Below are 20597 nucleotides of genomic sequence, written 5' to 3' on the forward strand. Positions count from 1 at the left end.
TGAAGTGCGGGAATACGCAGCCCGGGAACGAGTAAACTTTGGCCCAGTGTTGCACGAACGATCACTTGCAACGCGGGCATTGTTCTGTGTCGTTGAAAGTTCAAGCCCGCGTAGACCTGCCGGCTGATGGTGTCAAGCCGACATCCTTTGTGTACTATGTCAAGAACGGCATCTCGGGACCACAGGTAGTACCCGTACTGCTAGTGTATGTAGAGCTGGCGTCTCTCAAGGGCCAGGGCTTCCGGGGCCCTGGGCCAGTGAGGGGCGGGCATGTTTGATGTTCCCATGGAATGTGAACGTTGCGATTATTGAGGAATTCTGTACGCTACCGGTACCTCACAGCGATGTCTCATTCGAGGACCCCGGTCTTGCACGTCCCCAGTCTGAAGCTGATCAGCGCAACTAGTGGCTCCATTTTCGTGTGGTACATCCAAGGGCAAAAACAGTCCAAGATTGCGCTCCAGGCTGCGATGTTGACGAGGCAGGCTATGCGTATATTCTGGGCTACCATCAGCCTTTGTAAGAGATGACGATCATTGCCGACACGTCCAGCAAGACCTGAGAGCTGGATGCGATGGCGCCTGGGGCAAGATCTGCTTGCATGCAGGCGCAGATTTCATGGTGGCGGGGGTTTCACCCCTTCTGCATGCTTGGAGTCATGTCACTGGTGATGACCTGCAGACCCCTTGCGACCGCATGCCCTAGGGCCCGCATTCCGTATGGAACGCCATGCTGCCCCATTCCGCAGTGCAAAAACGGTCCACTGCCAGGCGCAGGTCTCGGATCTCGAGGTAAGAAAGCTGCAGAATGACAGATTGACGCCGTCTCTGAGTCTCTGAGGTGGATTCTGAGGAGAAGGGCTCGAGCCTCGTCCGGAATGCTGCACTGGTGCTGGTGTGGAGGAAACAGAAATTAGCTGGGGAGCACTGGGCGCACACCAATACCGGCACTTTTGGCACGCAGCTGTCAATCAAATGGGGCCCGACGTCGGTTGCCGCGATTGTCGAGCCCCCCACGGGTCCGAGTGAGCGTACCGCGGGAGTAAGGGGCGAGCTGAGGGATGTTCGTTCGCCCCGTACGTACACCGTATTCGTAGATGGGATCGATGATGCCACATCTCGCACCTTTGCGTGGGTTCGATGTTAGGGCAGACGCAAGTCAAGGACCACCGTATTGTTCTAGTCTCCTCCCAACTGGTGCTGGGATCCAGCCCAGCCCCCCATTTTCGTCGGTGCCAGCAAGAGATGTTGCCGAGGATTCCTGTCTGGTACCGGTTCTTTTGCGCTTGTTCTCTCTTTACTCTGGACCCAACGCAAAGGGCATTTGCTGCTGTCTCATTCCTGGAAGAACACCGCCCCAAGCGGCAGCGGGCGCCGCAGCAGCGATGTTCCATATCTGAGACAGCCACGAGTGCGAAGCCTGTGACCTCTTTGGCTTCTCTTGGAGCTGGAATCCGGCGCAACACTAGGGCGACTAATGGTAGTGGTTTGGCCGAAGGTTGCGCCTGGCTTTGGATTCGTCGAAAAGCCGTCCCCTATTCCAGCTGAGCCAACCAACCTCCTTGAGTCGTCGAGCTGCAAGTGGGACAGAAGACCCCTGAAGGCCTATTGCCCGAAAGCCGTGGGTCCCTAGTCTTGCAGCTCATTTGTCCAGATTAAGGTGCTGGACTTCCCTGCATGCTTCTCCACCAAACGGGCCTTGGGCCTTTGTTTTCTGGCCGGTGGGGACTCGAGCGTCCGTTCGGTGGGAGGAAGACGGGAGAGCCAGGTGCCTAGCGGGTAGACTGGTTGGACATGGCGGCAGAGGCACGGAATGTTGCGATGGTGAATGAAGAGAGATAAGACGGATGGCTGCTCTTCCCTATACGTAGAAATGGTCGCTACAACATACTGGTTATGGAGCAAGACCCGACAAGAAAGTGGTGGCTGGTGGATGGGCAGCGGGCAGATGTTGAAGGCGGTGTGGTGTTGATTGGCCCTCTCCATGACCAAATAGGAGAGTGTTTGCGGCAAGGGTGGCGGGTGCGTAAAACGGCCCGCCGAAGGTACCCACGATGGATTTGCTGGCGTCCAACGGGTGGTGCTGAGGCAGCGGTTGTGCGGTGCATGTGGTGGATGTGATGATATGTGTGCTGCTCCTGCTGGCCGGGGTGGTCAGGTAAGAACCACCACCGAACCACATGAGTAGCAGTCGGGAGCCGGGGCATGACCGGGGGAGGATCAGCCCAATTTGGGCCCGGTGGAATTGTGACGATGTGAAATGTGCTGTGCTGTGCTTGTTGCATACTAGGCAGGTACTTTTACTTGTGTGCTGAAGTAGTGACAATGAGCAAGGCACTCGAGTGCCTGGACAAGCAAAGCACAACGGCTTTGAGATAAGGTTGAACAAAGAGTCCTGGAGGAGCGGGAGTAGCTGCAAAGCCGGATGATGGCACGAAGAGTACTTGACGTTTGGTGTAAGCTAAGGCGTCAGCCAGTGGGAGGAACCGGTGTATGTGCGTATCTCTGCTCTAGAGTACCTTTGGCCGGGGCGGCGCAAGTACACCAGGTCCCTTATGCATCTCCTGGCGCCCAAGGACGACTCGAGATACATTGGCCACTCATGGCCTCTTGTAGAGCGAAAGGAGTACCTCCCTCCCTCTGGACAGGCATCCGTAGAAACTGTGGTCGCCCACGAGTGTATCCATCCATCTATCCATCCAAACGGGACCCGTTGGCCACCTAGGAAAGGTAGTTCCGTTTCTCGAACCTGTAGAGTGCGAGTGGGAAAGTCCAACGTCGACGATCCACGACGACTCCCTTTTTTATCCTTTTGGCTTCTGTCCCATTTTCTTTCTTTTTCGTCCAGTCCCGTCTCGTCCTGCTCCAAGTCGACTGCAACTCTCCTTCTTCCTACGCCTATCCATCCGACTGACAGGATTGGGCCACACTCTAATACCCTTCGAGCCAGAGCAGACGTACCCGACGAGGAGGCCGTTGCTTGCACCCCTCTCGCCCGCATTTATTCACGACGCTCCTTCATTCTAATATTAATCGCAAACTCTCGCTCTCGCCCTCGCCTTTCCCTCATTCCCTCTCTCCCACAGCTGGCTTGTCCACTGCACCGAAAACGCCGGCGTCCGTCCCATCTCCTTGGCTATTTTCTCTTCAGATACCCCGACGACGTTTATACGCATCCGCTCCCTACCAACTGCAGCCCACGAATACACCAGAATACCGTGCCACTAATACGCACCCTTCGCACGAATCACGCGACGACCAACGACGGCCCTCCCGCTGCCGCCGATGAGCAAAGCCCATACACATCTCCCAGACGCCTGCCTCATGGACGGTGAAAGCATACGGCCTGTATCACAGAAACTGCTAATTCCTAATTAACGAGAGCAACGATCCATCGAAACGGCCGCGGACTACGCAACATTGCCAACAGGAACGTCATACAGAAGAATTCCAGAGGAGGAGCCGTTGCGGAATCCAGGAAAACGTGCACCCGACACCAGGCGCAACGAACATCCCAGAGTCACAAAATCTGCAGCACGTCAGGACCACAAAAAAAAAAAAAAAAGCAACCACCTTGCGAATTAATAAAAACAAAAAAAAAAACAAACCCCCAAAGGAAAAATAACCGATAAACGATTATCGACCCCCCCGGAGCGGCGCACACACCACACGGCGCCCCTTGAACCCAGGACTCGACCTTTTTTGGTGTGTGGATTTCATCAGGAGGAACAGGGCCCGACTCGGTTGACTGGGGTCAGTCAGAGACAGAGAGAGGAAAGGGATCCCTCCCCTAAGGGAGAGACAGAGACGGAAAAAAACAAGCCCTGGCAGACGCGCAGGCGCAGCCAGCGAAGCGAAAGAAAGCGGACCTGGATTCCAGAGACGCGAACATGGCCACGGCCACAGCTGGTTTCGAAGCTGCGGGCCATGCCCCGACGCTGAATCCCACATTGTCTTCGTCTGCTTCGGTATCCGCATCCGCGTCCGCGTCCGCGTCTCCCTCTTCTTCGTTCTCTTCGCAAAGCGCTGCTGCATTCCAAACGCCCTCGGCATCTGCGACATCTTCAGCAAACTCGCCTTCTTCACCGCACCACGCCCATCGCCTGAGCCACAACTCGTCCAAACTCCCGGCTTTTCGATTCGCTGACTTACACAAGCACCAATCCCCACGCCTAGCGCTCCCCTCACTCCAGGTGCTGCAAAACATCCCGCCTTCGCCTGTCTCGCCTAAATTGGTTTCGGCCTCCAACGGAAACGACTCTGCTGTTGGCGCCGCCGTCACTGGCATTGGCATTGGCATTACCACCACCACCGACACCGCCTCTCCCACCACCCTGCCAACAACGTCAGACCTGCAGCAACAGCAACAGCCACACCGCGACACCGAGACCGACAACAGCCCGCACCAAAACACACGGCCGACTTCACTACGACATCACCACGACCGCCGTCCCTCCCACCGCCAACTCGCCCAACTGTCGCCTCGCTTTTCCAGCCCTATTGACGAGCTACCCGAATCCCCTCCCAAGCTCAGTCCGCGAACCCGGGCCTCGACCTACCAGCTTGCTCCTCAGTCGACCACCTCGGCCATCTCACCAAGACGGCCCGCATCTTATCCCGTCATAGTGCAGCAGTCCTTCTCATCCCCCGGCGAAGTCGCAGACCACAAGACTTCCGCCCCTACTGCAAGGCTGCATACTCGAAGAGCGGCTGCATCTCGATCCCGCGATTCAAATGCTTCCGACCCCGAGCCGTCGCCTTTAAACACTGATCGCCAGCAGGCCTCCGACACCCCCGACGACGCTGTTCAATCCCCGGCCGACAGGACGACAAAAGACTGGGCCCAGGGTCAGCGTGAGTTGTTATTGCCAAAGACACTGCAATCCTCCAGCCCGACAGATGAGAAGCGAAAATCGGTAGTGTCGCGACCGCCCGTTTCTTATAAAGCCACCGCCAACAGCACCCCAGCCGCCTCGGTGCGCGTGGCCCCCATTCGCTCTTTCCGGTCATCCGGGTCTCGTCGAAGTCTGGGACTCGACAGCAGCACGTCAACCATGCGGTCCTTTGATTTTGGTGACGACTCTGCCGACGCGAACCAACGCGATCGCACATTGCGCGCTCTCGAAGGCAGGTCCGACAATGATTACTTGCAAAGGACGCCACCGTTGTCGGCCGACGCTGACGACACTACCGGCGACGTCTTTATGAAAATCGCGAGGCAGGAGCCAACGCGTCGTGGCTCGGGAGATGTTGCGCCGGCGGAACAGCCAAGCGCCATAGTAAGTTTTAGCACCTTTCACGGTTTGCGTTGTTGTTTCGGGAAACCTTTTTTAGCGCGATGCAAACGGCCGTGCCCTACAACGGACAGTGTCTGTTCGCCATGATATCAAGTGGCCGGCCTTCCTATTTTCCTTTAGTTTATCATCCCGCTCCTCCCGTCACTTCACATTCAATTCCCCGTCTGAACCTGATCCTTCAGCGCCTCTTTAGCGCAATCTTATTTTTTTTCCTTTCAGGTTTCGGTGTGCGCCAATCCTGGCGTCCTGCATCCGTGGATAGAGTTTTGCCATGGACGACCGTGAGCTGACAGACGATGACACACAGTCCCGTATCGCTAGGTCCTCCCATCGCCGACCCCTCTCCGCGGCTGTTCCATTCTCTTATCACCACCCCGTCTCCCCGCCCCAGATCAGTCGCCGCCTCTCCGATCAACAAGAGACGTCGAAGAAGCGGGCGCGGCACATGGAAGACGACAGCGCCACTGACCCGATGGCTCGCGGATTGGCGCATCGATCTGGTTTGAACCGAGACCGTCCTTCATCTGCTCATCCCGGCGAGGATCTTGGCCGCGCAAAGACTTTTCACTCCGCTACCCGCTCAGTCGTCAACACGCCCCGCTCCTTCACCTTCCAAGACCCGCTAGGAGAGAGCTCACCATATGGACGGAGACGGCCCTCATTAACCGACAGCAACACAGGCTATTCCGCGCGTAACTCGGCGTACAGACAATCGAACCTGTCGCACGGCCAGCCACGCACATACAACTCTTCACCTTTGGTCCCCAAAACGACAGAAACGCCGCGCGCCGAAGCGCATCAGGACGCTGGTCACGGCGTCGAGGGCACGGAATCGACGGCGACGGCTTCAACGAACGCTCCCTCAACCGTATGGGACGAGTTGGACGACCTCAAGTCACGAATTCACCGGCTGGAGCTGACGGGCAAGCTGCCTGCCACTTCGGGCGCCGCCATGTCTCGAGCTCAAGATGAACGGCCGCCCACCGCAACGAACACCACCATGTCCACCTCGCCGAAACGAACTTCGGGCAGCACTCATCCCCATACCGACGCCGTCAGCACTACGTCCTCGCAGCGCGAGACCCAGCAGCCCATTCTCCTTTCCGCCGTCAACAAGTCCAAGCCTTTCCTCAGCGACGAAGTCGCGCGAGCGCTCGAGGTGGCGGCAACGGATGCTCTGGCACTCGCCACCATGATGGGCACGGCGGGCCAGCCCGGGCCCATCTCAAGCGGGGCAAGCACCATTGGCGTGGGCACCAGCCTGACGGATCGTCAACTGCGACGCAAGGCCGATAGCATTTGCCGGAGTCTGACAGAACTAGTTCTGGCGCTGAGCGAGGAGGCAGCTGGCAACAAGACTCTTCAAGTCAGCGTCCCTGTATCAAAGGAAGCGACGGCTCCTTCTACCCCTACGGTCAACAAGACCTTTACCGGCGCGGCTGCTCAGCGGCGCCCAAGCATAACCTTTGAGCAGCAAACACTCCCGAAACCCAACGCAGTCACCAGCCCTAGGGCTTTATCAAAATATGAGGAGAGGCGCAACACCATGCTCCACTCGAGCGCACTGCCTAGCCCGAGATTTGCTCTTCCACCCGGGAGCACTCCCGCCACTCCCGCCACTCCAGTAGACGGCAACAAGACCGCGCACCGGAAATCGTCTCTCTTCATCGGACGGACCCGTCGTGCGGTCACCGAGGAGCCCGAAGACGGCCGGAGGTCCTCGTTGCTTCTGAGAACCCGCCGCACAGGCACCGAGGAGCCAGAGGAACCTCGCGAAAGTGGCCGTCAGACTTCTCTGCTTCGTTCACGCCGCGGTACCGTTGGCGAGGAAGAAGATGAGTTTCGGTTCCGCGCCCCTTCGCGGGCCGCCACGGAACTTACAACACCTGCTCGTGCCGTCTCTCACACCTACCACTCTCAGACTGCTGCGAACGAAGTAGCGTCGCCGTCTTCTTCCGCCCTCCCTCGCCGGCGGTTTGGAGCCTCGTCCATCACCTCCCGCCTAGTTGCACCCTCTACGCCATCACTGGCAACACGCCGATACCTCGAAAGAACCCCAGAACACGACCCTCCCTCCTCGGCCGAGAGACCCACCGAGGACCGACCGCAGCCCGCTGTTGCGCAGCCGCGACACTTTTCTCTCGGCCACACGTCGCTGTTGAACCGGGCCAGCAGCTTAAGCCGCAGAACAAACCGCGATAGCACGATAACGAATTCATCGACGGCTGCCCAAACAGGCAGCTACCGATAACGTCTTTACGAATCATAGTCACACGGATGAATGTACCATTAGATGTTTTTTCTTACGCTGGCGTCATTCTTGTTTGGCATATGGTAAAAACCGCATGGGCTCGGCAGTAGTCCCTTTGTACTTGTATGACAATCCATGACGGACGGCCGGTTGATTGTTGGACTCGCCCTCACTTGGGAAGGCTGGAGCATTTGTACATCGAGCAGTTCACACGAAGAAATAAAAGGTTAAGGACAGGGGCTATAGAGCCTCTGGCAAGTTTGGTTAAATCACGTTTTCGATGAGACCTATTTTACCCGTAACCCATCAGGCAGACGATGATGCAACCTGATGACTCAATATCCCGATTAAAACTTGTGCAAGCCAATTCCGTCTCGCAATTTTGTGAAGCATTGATGAGCCTAGAAACGGTGCGATCAGATCATGATTGAGTTCTGTCAGGTCTGCCGGCCCGCTGTCATCGTAATAGCCGCGATGCGCTCGGTTCCAAGATCTGAACTCGGATCCGTGCGAGATCTTGGAGTTTCTGTCTGCATATGTTGTGTGGCTTACCTTGGCTGATAGTTGACTCACTGACGATTTGGTGTTGAAGCTTGACAGCTGAACGTGAGGGGGGGTTTGCATGAGCTACCGACCGATTGAGATTTTTCAGCGGGCCTGGGCCCAACCTAACTCCAACCTCACACAACTACTGACAACCTCAAGTGTGACCTGGCTCTTCTCATCTCACAGCCCCCAAAAACACACATTGTCTTGATGCAGACGGGTGGTATTCGCCTCCTCAAGCGACCGAGACTCATTTTTCTCAGAAACACCAGCACACCGCTAAATCCGGTCTTCTCGGCGACCCACGCCACCCGATCGCGGCCATTCACGGTAAGGGATTCAACGCCGGGGACGACGACCGCTTTCACCCGCCAGCGTCTAACACGGCCACCGTCGTCGACATCATCACTTCCGCCACAAGAGCTCTCGCAGGCTTCACAACTGGCACCACCCAGGAGGAAGACGGACGAGAAAATGGCCGACGAGTTTGTAGAGGGCGCCGGCGCGCTCGACGACAAGACGCAGAAGAAGGGAGGCGGCCCCGGCGGAGGCCGTAAAGGCGGAAAGGGAGGCAGAGGCGGCGGCGGGGCGCAGTCCAGAGAGATGCTGGTGTCGAAGGCGCTTTCGAAGCTTTTAAGGCATCAGGCCGAGAATGCGGGGATCCAGCTTGACGAGGGCGGGTATGCGCCCCTGGACAAAGTGGTGAGTCTGCATCTCATCTCAGTCGCGAAGTCTATTCATGAGGCGTGTCTCATGGGAGGGAAACCCGGACGACTTGTTATTGGATCGGAAAAGATGGTCCATACCCTGCACTTCTCTGAGATGAGGGACAAGTGTTCACGTGCTTGAAGTTGTGATGAATGCCCATCTGCTTGTGAAATGGAAGGAGGGCCGGTTTTACCCCGGCGGCACTCCAACTCGTTCTATTCATATATACCATGGCAAACCCCCTCTGACACACATCGCAGCTCGCATACGGCCCCATCCGTTCGCTCCAAGTCACATTTTCCGACATCCAGTCCGCCGTGACGACATCGGACAAGCAGCGCTTCGCCCTGAAGGCCAACGCCGCGACGAACCCGACGCTGGACGAGACGTCGACGACGCCAGCCCACTGGCTCATCCGCGCGAACCAGGGCCACAGCATCAAGATCGACTCGGCGTCCCTCCTGACGCCCATCACCCTGGAAGCCAACAACCTGCCAGAGGTCGTCGTCCACGGGACGTACTTTGCCTTCTGGAAGCAGATCGAGGAGTCCGGGGGCCTGAAGAGGATGGGGCGGAACCACGTGCACTTCGCCATCGGCCTGCCCGGGGACGAGAAGGGCGTCGTGAGCGGCATGAGGAAGGACGCCGAGATGCTGGTGTATGTCGACATCGAGAAGGCTCTCAGGGAAGACGAGGGGATGAAGTGGTGGATCAGCGAGAACGGGGTCGTGCTGACGGAGGGTGACGAGGAGGGGAGGGTGCCGTGTAGGTTGTTCAGGGAGGTGGTCGGACGGGACGAGGGGGTCGTGGGCGCGCTTTGGAGGGACGGGGAGAAGATTGGGGAGCTGCCCGAGGGGCTGAAGATGAGGGCGCCGCCGGGGAAGGGGGGACGAGGGGGCCGGGGTGGCGGGAGACGGGGCGGTGGCGGAAGATCGTGAGGGTTGACGCCCATCTAGGAGGGGTCAAAAGGTAGAAAAGAAGCATCACAAGGAGACCATGTCATGAAGCAAGCACTGCCGTGAGTTCAAATGAGTCTTGTACCATTTCCATTGCTTGCAGGCGCTACTCAAATCGGCCAAGGGGCTACCCTGGGTTTTTGCTTCAAATCAACGACGCGCAAAACTCCCCAGCAGTGGTCCTTTTACCCAAAATAACTGCATCTGGAAACGCCGCCCTCCTCTCCTCCCTGGTCCTCCGCACCTCACTTGCCAAACACGATTCTCGCGGTCCGCTCCTTTTGCTCAAGCATCTGGAGCAACCACTCCACGACGTCATCTGCCACGCTCTCCTGGGCCGCCTTCTTGGTCGGGAGGTTGTGGACGGTACCCAGGCCGTCCGGGATGCGCGGGTCGTCGCCAAAGTCGGCGTGGCCGTCGAACAGCTCGCCGTCCGGAGTGGCGTTGTTCCTGACTCGCAAGTGGGGGACGGGGAGGTTCAGGCGCTTGCAGAGCTCTGGCACCTTCTTCGATGCCGGTTCCCCCGTGGTGACGTCCAGAGGATTCTGGTTGATGGGGGCGCCGGCCTCCGGGGTGCTTGCGGAGGACGTCGACGCCAATGACAGCACCGAGGCCGATGCTGATATCGGAGCGGAGGATGGCGCGGCTTCGATGGGAGAGGTTGTCCTAGGGGCTTTGGAAGGCTTCTGTTTCGGGGACGATTGCCCTTGATGGTTCGATATGGTGTTGGTAAAGGTGGTGGGGGAGGGAGAGGAAGAGGAAGAAGAGGGGGAAGCGGCGGAGGCGGAGGGTATCGTCGGGAGAACGCCCAGCTCCCACCTCGCCGCCGCCGCCGCCGCACCGCCGTCTTCCGCGTGAGGGGAACTAGGTTGGGAACGCTTCAATGGCAGCAAAGAGGCGGAGGCGGGAGAATGCACGGGAGAATGCACGGGAGCAGAGGCCGGGGCCGTGATGGCGGCGGCAATCTGTGAATCGGACAGGAAGTGTTTGGGGTACTCGGGCAGGCCGCCCGAGGGGAGCATGTAGCCGTTAGCTACGAGCCACTCGCAGGCCGATTTCGCGGCGTACTGCCTCGCGTCCTGTTTTCTCAGGAAGTCCGGGCCCCTCTGGGCACCGGCCTCGAAGCCGTAGCCCGGTTGGGGGAATTTGTCGCCGGTGCTTTCAAAGGTGGCCGAGCACACCCGGCGTACATCCGGGCTCTTCCCTAGACGGGGAATTTCGCGGTCTCCTTCACTGTATATGACCTTTTGGCCTCGGACCTGTTGGAAATCTAATTTTTGGGTGTTAGCCAGATGCTTCCTTGGGTTCACCATTGCACTGTCCGTCTCCTTTACCCCCCCCCCCCCCCCCATCCATGCATGAGCAGGGACGAGCAATGCTGCGAGAGGACGGGGTAAACTAGGTATGGATTTGGGGTCCGGGACGCTTGTGGTCCTCACTTACGGTTCAGCAGGCCGACCCAGTTATGGTCGCCGATGCTGGGTTCCCTGGGCGGGGCCGGAGGGAGGAGGACGCCGATGGCTGAGAGCTCGGCATCGGTGAGCGGGGCCGGGCGGCCGTTTTGGGCCTCGTATGCCTCCTTCTTCGCGATGTAGGACTTGAGGGCCTCCCAATCCACGAGCTGTGCGCCGGAGCCGTTCGCCGACGAGTTTGGCATGATGTCTATCTAGCTGCTACGGTGACGGTGCTTGCGGATACTGATTGCCAAATTTTGGAAGGGAATTGAATGATGAGGAGATTGAGTCAAGAGGATATCATTGCGCCTCAGGTGAGGGGTCGGGGATGATTATAAGTAGGGAGCCTGATGGTATGCTCGTTCTTATGTTGGGAGCAAATACGTCCTCAACGGAGAATGAGGGGGGGAGGGGTGTAAAAGCTGATGCGGGCGCCTTCCTGCGGTCGCCTCGTTGGTTGGGTGTCGATGCGGGAGGCCGGCGATCTAGCAGGCGACCCTCGCGCATCAATTCCCGTACTCCTATTGGAAGCCAAGATACTCTCGAGAGGAGATGATTCGTCTCTGGCAGCGCATCGGTCGAAGGTTACTTTGGCTTCAGTTGAAGGACGACATTGGCTCTATGATTGGATTGAGTTTGGAAGCTTGTTCACTTGCGGCTGCTGGAGCCAAGCAGCCTCACGACTGACCAGATATCTCAGCAAAGTATCATCATTGTTTGTCCCATCGATAGCTGTTCCGTGAACTTTTGGGGTATGCAAATGACAACCGAAACGCTAAACATTACGCCTGGTGGTGGTGTTCTTTTTTTTTCTTCTTTCCGTCCCGCCTCACTCGAAGAAGCCCGTGCCGTCATCCTCGTCCTCCGCCTGCACAGGAGGCTGCCACTTCCGTCCCTTGCCGTCCTGCTTCCAGTCCCGCTTCCTATCATTCTGTTGCGAGAATGCCTTCGTCTTGCCCGCAGCGCCGCCGGTCTGTTTCGTCGACCGCTCCGGCCGCGGCTGTCGCTGAGCAACCGCGTCTGTCGGCGACTTACGGTCGCGTAATCTGTACAGCGCCGCCTCTCCCTCCGGCAGAATCTTCTCCACAGTCGCCCACATCTTTGGTCTTTCGGCGTGGAGAGCTTGCAGAGCCTTGGGCTGCTTGAAAGGCTTCGCTTCCGCCTCTTGCTGATCCTCCTGCTCTCCCTCCTTGGCGTCCTTGTCTTTGCTGGCGTACAGACTCTCGTAGCGCTCCATCAGGGGGAAGAAGCGGGCGTAGGCAACGTCGACTTCGGCTACGTGGGCTTCGGCTTCGAATCGCTTCCTCTCTTCCGGGTCCTCGGTTTGTTCGGCCTTCTTGCGGAGCTGCTTCAAGAGTCTCTCTGCCTTTTTCCGCTCTACAAAGAAGTACCATGTCAGCCGAAGGATGCGCAAAGCAAGAAGAAAAAGGAATCGCGGCTCGAAGGCATCGACAATGGGGGTGGCTTACCGAAGAACCGAACCATGTGGTATTTCTGGATCATGTTGCTCCGCTTCTTCCTGAATGAGTTCTCCTCGACCCTACCCTCCAGCGCCTCCAGTTCCTGCTCCAAATCATTCCGTTTCGTGGCGGGAAGCTGCTTTCCGCTCTGCAACAGTCTCCTGATGGTTCTCGCGCGAGTCTTGTTCCAGTTGGTGGTGCCCTCCCTCGACCTGGTCTTTCTCTTGTTGGTGGTCTTGAACCTCTTCGTCTCAGGCTGGCCGTTTTCTGAGTCTGGGGTGCCGTGGCGCTGCTCTGAAGGGGAGCCATCCAGTCTTGCGCCTTCCGAGTCGATCTCGGAGTATTCTCGTTTCATTCCCATGATTTTTTGGTTGTGCCTAGGCGGATTCGTGCGTAGTTGCGAAGTGGGTGTTCGACTGCGGTGACCTGGGTACGAGTTGAAGTGCCGACGATGGCTTCGCGGGCTCTGAGTTCAAAAATTTGGTTCGTTATCGGCGGCCTGGAAGTTGCCGACCCCACCCGCCACAGCTTATCGGTCCATTTTGGGACTGGCGCCACAACTCAGCCGCCCAGACCAATGGCATGCCCCAATTACAACGGTTCACTCAACTGGAAGGGAAGCTATCCCGCCCAAAGCTTCAGTGAGTCGAGATACCCGACTGACAGCGCGTGTTCATTTTCGCAGACCTTGTCTGAACAATTCTAGATTGACCGACGCTCGTACCGGTGTTCCAAAGACCAGGCTACGACATCGAAGCTACTTGTAGTGAACCACGATAACCAGCGCCTTTTGCTTACACTATATCATACCATCTGGCACAGCTCACCCACCCAACTCGGGGACTCTTCTTGGTGATTAAGAGTCGTTCCAAACCTTGGTTGTTGGCGCGTACTTTGGACACGAGTCGACTGGCCGAAGAGACAAGGCGTGACGCCACGTAAAAGTTCAGGCGCGTGCGATCGCCATGGATCGCCCGGAGCCTGGACTGATCAAATGGTCGCAGCGTCCTGGCCATGACAGCTTCATCCACATCAACCTGCAGCATCGCGTCGTGCAGCTATACGAGCCAACCGGCCTCGCCCAGAGAAGTCGCTTCGACTATGCAAGACTATCGAAACATGATGACTTCCCTACTCTCACCACTTACGACTGGTCGCCGTCACTGCCGGGCCTCCTGGCTGTCGGGACGCAGACCGGCGTCGTCAACCTGCTGAGGATGGACGACAACTCCAACGCCTACATCGAGCTGAACCTTAAGATGACACGAACATGTCAGGCGGTGGCGTTCAACACCGAGGGTCTCCTCGCAGTTGGCTTGGACCGTGTGCGTATGGACCAGTGCCTCCACATCTGGGACGTGAACCGGCTGTCATCGATGAAAAAGACCACCAAAGGGTTCCCTAAGGATATGCACACTTTTACGGATCCCGCCTACCGACTCGAGCCTAGTGTGTCCGTTTCGAGCGTCAAGTTCTTCGAAGACAACCCCAAGACCTTGGTGGTTGGGATAAAAGCCCAGGGTCTTCGTATCCATGATCTACGAGGTGATTGCCGATGATCGCGGCGCAGTGAATCTTTGACTGACATGGGACAATGTAGAACCCGGCAGCGTTGTCACATTCCAGACCAAGTGCAACAACAACCTGGCCATAGACTACGCTGATCAGAACTACTTCGCGTCATCTGCGCTAGACCAGCCAGGCATCATGATCTGGGACAGGCGAGCGACATCCCGCCCAGTAGCTTCGCCGTCGTACTTGGGCGCGGTCGATGAGGACGAACTTCCGTGGGGCGGTGCCCTGAGGCTCGACCGAGTGGTTGAGATGGACGACGACCCGTCGCTAAGCGAGAGCAAGCACTCCATCGTCCGCTCGCTGCGCTATTGCCGGGATCACCGAGGCCTTCTGGCTGTGCTGTCGCGTTCTGGCCAATTAAAGGTCTTGGAGACTAATAAGGAAATAACAAGCAGCGATATGTCTTTGGACGGAAGCCCGGAGCTCCTCGAAGTACACAAGTCTCACGACTTGGATGTCCAGTACGGCGACGGCGGCAGGAAGAATGACCGAATCGTCTCCTTTGACTGGGTCACGCTTGATTCGCCGGTTTTGCAGCCTCGTCTTGTGGTCTTGCGCGCCAACGGAGTGTTCGAGATTCTCGAACAACCATCATATACGTCCGATTATCTGTACAAGCTAACGCCATGGCAACCACCCCATCGTGGGCTGGAAGGTATGTTGAGAGATCCGTCTGATGGAATCGCCTTCCTAACGTCATACAGAGGGGGGAGCATATCACAACGTGATGGAGTTTGAGCCCTCACAATCTGCTGATATGCTTGGTGCATTGTTTGTCGAAGAGGCACTTTCCGACATTCCCATATTTGGCCCAAACAAAGTCGACGTCCAGGCTATCGTGGACAAGACGCTGCAGTCGAGATTTTCAGCAGCAGACCTCAACAGCAAGCTGGTAGGCAATTCAGACGAGTCTCCTGCACCGACCATCCAGTCAAAGTCTGTCGCAGAGAGAATGCGGGCTTTGAGATCCGAGCTCAAGGAGAAAGCCAAGGACTCCGAGGCGAACAAAGCTGAGGACTCACCCATGGAAGAGTCGACAAGCTCGCTCGCCCAGCTGTCTCTCTCCATGGAAGGGCCCATTTCCTGCCGTCATATGCACGAATCACTTCTTTCGCTGCCCCTGAAGGCTCAGGACTTGTCAACTGAGGCACAATGCCTCTTGGACCATGCCATGCTTCTACGCGCAAAAGAAAAGTACCTCTTCGATTGTAACATTAACCGCGTTGTCGTATCTGACGATCCATGGTTACGGTACATGTGGGATTGGATTGCAGGTGAGTACCCTAAATGCGTAGGTCTGCTTGTTGCTAATCAATTACAGACGCGGAAGATGCTGCTTTGGACGGAGGAATGAAGCTGTCGCCGCTTGATTTGAGCTACATGGGTGTCTGCACAATCTGGAGCGATGATCTGGGTACGTGGGAGAAAGCTGCGCATACCAAGGACGCCGTGACTGACACACTGCAGGCCAGAAACCCTCTTCGAGACTACCCGAGGCATCCCCGATCCCAGAGATAACGCTGTGGGAGAAATGCATTGGGAATATCTGTAAAAAGCGTCGACTTCCAAAGTACGAAGGCATCCAGACCAGGAAACCGTTCCACAGGCAACTGTGCCTGGATATTTGTGGATGGGGGGATACTGCAGCACACGAAGCCAGGGGGGCAGCGGCACACGATCCTAGTCAGGACTACCCGACAACAGCGCATACAATGGCGGCAGCCCGGGCTCTGTTTAAGGGCGATACACAGGAGGCAATTCGGATTCTGAAGACGGCGAGCGTGTCGCATCCGGAGCTGTTGTTCGTCTCGCTGGCGCTGCAACTCATTGGGAGGAGTGACAACCATCTTAGCAAGGAGCAACTCGACTTTGACGAAGCGGTCGCTTCCAAGACGGACCCCTATCTCAGGGCAATCTCTTCATTGATTGCTACGGGAGACTGGTTCGCCATCGCAAACCAGAAATCCTTGCCTCTGTCGGACCGGGCCTATGTGGCCGTGCGGAATTTCGACGACCAACAGCTCACCAAGTGGCTCAACGAGCAAGTTTCGATGGCGGTGGAGACCGGGGACATCGAGGGCATTGTTCTCACGGGCATCACGGACAGACTGGTGGACATCTTTGCCAAGTATGTCGAGAAGTTCAACGACTTCCAGACGGCGACGCTGGTCACGTCGATATGCGCGCCGCGATATATCGACGATTACCGCTGCCTGGCATGGAGGAATGCGTACAGGTCATATCTGCAACGGCACAAAGCCTTCCTCCAGCGAACCAAGTTCGAGGTGGAGAGCACGAAGAAGAGCAAGCGCGGAGGACGGCCTACAATCAAGCCGCCATCGCGGCAAATCGCTCTCCGATGTGTGTACTGCGATGCCGAGACGTCTCTCGCCGGGCAAGGGGGAGTCGGGTCGGCACCGCCGCCTGGGGCGCCTGACTCACGGAACCCGCTCATGGCGACGAGCATCAATGCGGGCATCAGCTGTCCGAACTGCGGACGCCATCTTCCGCGATGCGTCGTGTGTCTGGAAGTGGTTGGGGTTCCGAGGTCGGACCGGCCAGAAGCCAACGGAGAGCCGGAGGTTTGGATGGCGGCCAACTTCCCAACCTTTTGCTTGAAGTGCGAGCATGTGCTTCACCTGGACCATGCCAGGCAATGGTTTACGAGACACGTCGAGTGCCCGGTGCCCGAATGCCGGTGTCGATGCAATTTCAGGGCCAACCCGGAGCTGAACTATCACTAAACAAGAGAGGAGACCAGGGTCAAGGACACAGGGGGGGAGGGGGGTGTATGTGTTTGTATGCGCGTGTGCGTGTATGTGTGTGGCCTGATTCGAGGCCTTTGGGGACTCGACTAGGGGATGGTCCGTCTTTTAATGCTTACGGGCAGGCAACTCATGTGGCCGCTGTGCAACACCGACTGCTGTGTATATTTTCTTTCTCTTACCCGTGACGGAATACTTATGACATGATTATGTACCCATGCGCCTGCATTCTGCAACGGGCGCGGAGGGGCGCCGCGGAGATTTGCAACCCTGTCCGTCAGCTGCTATTGCTGCATATGGCTTCTCGCGCGTCGTACCCCTCAGGTATCTCGGGCGCTGCCCTCGGGGGCAATCAAAGCGGAATTGGGCTGCGACTTCTTCTACCAGTACATGGCATCCGGTGCCGAGCTGCAGCTTGATCGATCACCTGCACATTGTCCAGGTTGCGGGGACCTGACCGGTCTGTGGAATACTACGTGACGTTGCCGCCTTCATCCCATTGCAGTGTCCCGGTCAGCGGCCATCACGACGGATAGTGACCGGGCGTAGCTCACACCCGGCAGGCGAACTCGCACCGGTCCACCAGTTCTGCCAGTCACGCAATGGGTCGAGGCACCCACCCGCCTTGCACCCCGACACCCCGACACCCCGACACCCTCAGGCTCTGGCTCCCCCTGTTCGGATGCCATGAGGCGCTGAAGGATGTGCCCCACTTGGCGCAATCACCGTGCACTGGATGCCCCTTCCCTGACAGGTATTCTGGCCGCCGGCTGCCCTGTTCTCTTGCTTACCGTAGGCCATTCTCGCCCGTTGTGCTTGCCTCGGCAGGGTGACTCGGTTGGTTTGGAGGAGGGGGGATAGAAGACTCATCGGGGAACTGGTCCGGGCTTCGAACAGACACTCTTAGTTGAACGACATCTTCAACCAACTGTCACCAGGGGTCCCTCCACCATCTTCTCCTCTTCACATCCTGCACACATACATTGTATCCATACGGATACAGACCATCCAGCGCCTTGCCTTACCTTATCCTTGGACCACCACACACACTCTCTCCCTCACTTCCACTCTCGCTCTCGCTCTCCTCTCTCTAATTTTCTCACACACGGACGCGCCCGACCCATCTTTACTTGTGCCGCCCTGTCCCCGGCCTGTCCTTTTCTGTCAGCCAGCCAGGGTTGCGACGCGACGCCCGTCACCAACATGTCATTGGAAGTAATTTACGTCGCCCGCCATGGAGTAAGTCTCCATACACCTCCGTCTCCCCCTGTCCTTTCTGTACGGTCCCTGCTCGTATCCTGCCCCGTCTCCGCACCAAAGTCCCAACAAGACCGAGGATAAGGACGAGGATGAGGATCAGATTGAGGATGAACATGAGGATGCCGTGCTAGATCCGTCCACGGGAGAGGGGACCGCCTTCATGATTCATCACAATGCCCTGGCCCTTTGACTGCGCAGCGGCCTAGGAGCCAGAGGTTTGTGTTGAGTGTGGTGCCGGTGGACGGTGGCATTGTTGGTTTGGCAAACTCCCATTCTGACAGCGGCCTTGGCATTCCTCAGTTCCGGTCCAACTGGCTTGTTGACCCTTCCACGGGAAGCTACACGGCGTCCATCCCATCACCAACAGGAATCCCCGTGGATCCGGCCTTGACAGCACATGGCGTCGATCAGGCTAAGGAGCTGGGCGCCCACCTCCTGACCGTTGAGCCGCCAATCGAGGCCGTCTATTCCAGCCCCTACTATCGCTGCTTGCAAACGATCACCCCATTCGTCGCCCTCAAGGAAGGCCAGCTCAACCGCCTTCGGGGGGAAAACGTTGGCGCCAGGACTGACTGCGTCTTCATTCGCCCCGAGCATGGCCTCTCCGAGTGGTATGGCGCCGCCCCGTTTGAGCACCCAACCCCGGCCTCGCCCAAAGTGCTGAAGCCCATGTTCCCTCACTTTGACGACACGTACCAGAGTGCCGTATTTCCCGCCCGCAACGGGGAGACAATCGCCCAATTGCACGATCGCCTCGCTGCGGCCGTTCAAGCCATCATCGAGCAGTGCGACGCCGAAGGCAAACGCGCCGTGGTCCTATGCTCACATGCAGCCTCCATCATCGCGCTCGGTCGGGTGCTTACCGGGGTCATGCCCGAGAGCATTGATGCGGAAGACTTCCGAGCCTTCACCTGTGGGCTGAGTGTGTTCCGGAGAAAAACACCCTCTTCTTCGGCGAGAAATTCAGGAACCGATGGTAAGATTCGAAACCCTACGTCATGATCAGGCAGTGGGACCTCCAATTGACGATGGGTTCAACAGGGTCAGATGCGGACACCAACTCATGGCAAAATGGTCGGGGAGTTGGAGGTGGGTGGGTATGCGAGCGCAATAGTGACTGCAGCTTCTTAAGCGGAGGTGAAGAGAGGGGATGGTAAGAAGGAATTCCCGCTCCTCCCACCCTTGATTGTTTTTTTTTTGCCAATGGGGCCTCGGCCGGCGTAACCCTTGCCGCTGCCACCGGGCCCGGCCATCCTTTCTTTTTCTTTGCCCACCTCACCGCCCGCGAGACGCTGTATTGGGAAGGAAGCTGACACACCAAACCATCCACAGGAGGTTTTCAGGAGATGAGTCGTTTTCCACGGCCGAAAACACGTCGTGCACCGACGCTGGGGTGGCACTCGGAGTGGTGGTGGAGGGAAAGGTGAGACCTGACAAGGAGTCTCCCCGCAGAGCTGCAGGTCATCATCGTCTGTAGGGACTGGTTCATTGGCGACGCGCTTCGTCATTTGCATTGCTTTTTCGAGGGGGGGGGGGGCAATTCCTCGACGGACGCTCAAAGGGTTGAGGCTGCGACAGGTTCTAGTTTTCTACGACCTGGCCAGAGACCCGATCCGCACCAACCCGCCTTGCGGCCGATACACGATGGCAGCTAATGCCGGATAGACTTGCCTAGCTGCTGCGGGATGCATCATCTGCATGTCTTTGGCACGGACTGGGTGGGATCAAATCTGCGAGCCAGTTAGCGCAGCGGTTAGCCCCGAATCCATGACAGAAACACCCCTGTCATTTTCATCTTACAGCTGCCACACCATTTCATGGCTCCATCGTCCAACTTCAACTTGCTCGTTCGTCGCTCGTCGCCCTTCTCTGATGGCCCTTCCTTCAGCACACGAACTGACGGGCTGGAGATTTCAAAATGAGCAACAAGTTTCTCTGCCTGGGCATTGAACGGCCAGGCTGGCCCACTCAGCTGAAGAAAGCATCCCGTACCTGAAGCAGCCATTGGCGCCCAATGTCTATCCTGTGTCATGAGCACATGCAAGACGCTTGACGTGCTTGCATCTTGCGTCCCCGCCGCTGCCGCTTCTTGGGCGGCTCGATCCCTTGACATCTTGGCTAACGAAGGTCTGCGCGGGGCTCACTGGCGAACCCCAAAAATCGGCTGATTTAGTATTACAGCGCAGCTCAACAATGCGACCCCGTGTCCGCTTCCGCACCCGCCACCTCCTCAGCCTCGCTCAATTGCTGTGCCCCTCGGCGAGCCCCAGGGAGTGGATATTTTCACACAGGACAATGGCAGTAACGAAATGAGCGTCAGATCTGG

The 20597-nt window shown here is 57.5% G+C and overlaps 6 protein-coding genes across 6 annotated transcripts; 4 read left to right on the top strand and 2 right to left on the bottom strand.

Moving 5' to 3' along the window:
* Positions 1 to 3889: 3889 nt before the first annotated feature.
* EsH8_IV_000879 (uncharacterized protein) lies at positions 3890 to 7547 on the top strand (the record flags this gene model as incomplete). The annotated part of the gene is made up of 2 exons (XM_083265769.1): positions 3890 to 5278; positions 5604 to 7547. 2 exons carry the CDS (start codon positions 3890 to 3892, stop codon positions 7545 to 7547), a joined length of 3333 nt encoding a protein of 1110 aa, XP_083124664.1.
* Positions 7548 to 8303: 756 nt separating this feature from the next.
* Positions 8304 to 9739, top strand: EsH8_IV_000880 (tRNA 2'-phosphotransferase; the record flags this gene model as incomplete). Its single annotated transcript, XM_083265770.1, has 2 exons — positions 8304 to 8795; positions 9062 to 9739. The coding sequence occupies 2 exons, from the start codon at positions 8304 to 8306 to the stop codon at positions 9737 to 9739; spliced, it is 1170 nt and encodes a 389-aa protein (XP_083124665.1).
* A 263-nt stretch (positions 9740 to 10002) lies between these two features.
* EsH8_IV_000881 (uncharacterized protein) lies at positions 10003 to 11414 on the bottom strand (the record flags this gene model as incomplete). The annotated part of the gene is made up of 2 exons (XM_083265771.1): positions 10003 to 11027; positions 11201 to 11414. 2 exons carry the CDS (start codon positions 11412 to 11414, stop codon positions 10003 to 10005), a joined length of 1239 nt encoding a protein of 412 aa, XP_083124666.1.
* Positions 11415 to 12040: 626 nt separating this feature from the next.
* EsH8_IV_000882 (Efg1 domain-containing protein) lies at positions 12041 to 13032 on the bottom strand (the record flags this gene model as incomplete). Its single annotated transcript, XM_083265772.1, has 2 exons — positions 12041 to 12588; positions 12681 to 13032. 2 exons carry the CDS (start codon positions 13030 to 13032, stop codon positions 12041 to 12043), a joined length of 900 nt encoding a protein of 299 aa, XP_083124667.1.
* Positions 13033 to 13636: 604 nt separating this feature from the next.
* On the top strand, positions 13637 to 16990 carry EsH8_IV_000883 (uncharacterized protein; the record flags this gene model as incomplete). The annotated part of the gene is made up of 5 exons (XM_083265773.1): positions 13637 to 14216; positions 14272 to 14901; positions 14951 to 15520; positions 15568 to 15660; positions 15714 to 16990. The coding sequence occupies 5 exons, from the start codon at positions 13637 to 13639 to the stop codon at positions 16988 to 16990; spliced, it is 3150 nt and encodes a 1049-aa protein (XP_083124668.1).
* A 1224-nt stretch (positions 16991 to 18214) lies between these two features.
* Positions 18215 to 19273, top strand: EsH8_IV_000884 (histidine phosphatase superfamily; the record flags this gene model as incomplete). Its single annotated transcript, XM_083265774.1, has 2 exons — positions 18215 to 18250; positions 18572 to 19273. The coding sequence occupies 2 exons, from the start codon at positions 18215 to 18217 to the stop codon at positions 19271 to 19273; spliced, it is 738 nt and encodes a 245-aa protein (XP_083124669.1).
* Between the last annotated feature and the right edge of the window lie 1324 nt (positions 19274 to 20597).

The sequence above is a fragment of the Colletotrichum jinshuiense genome, chromosome 4 (genome assembly GCF_051148585.1).
Source record: "Colletotrichum jinshuiense chromosome 4, complete sequence".
Lineage (NCBI taxonomy): Eukaryota > Fungi > Ascomycota > Sordariomycetes > Glomerellales > Glomerellaceae > Colletotrichum > Colletotrichum jinshuiense.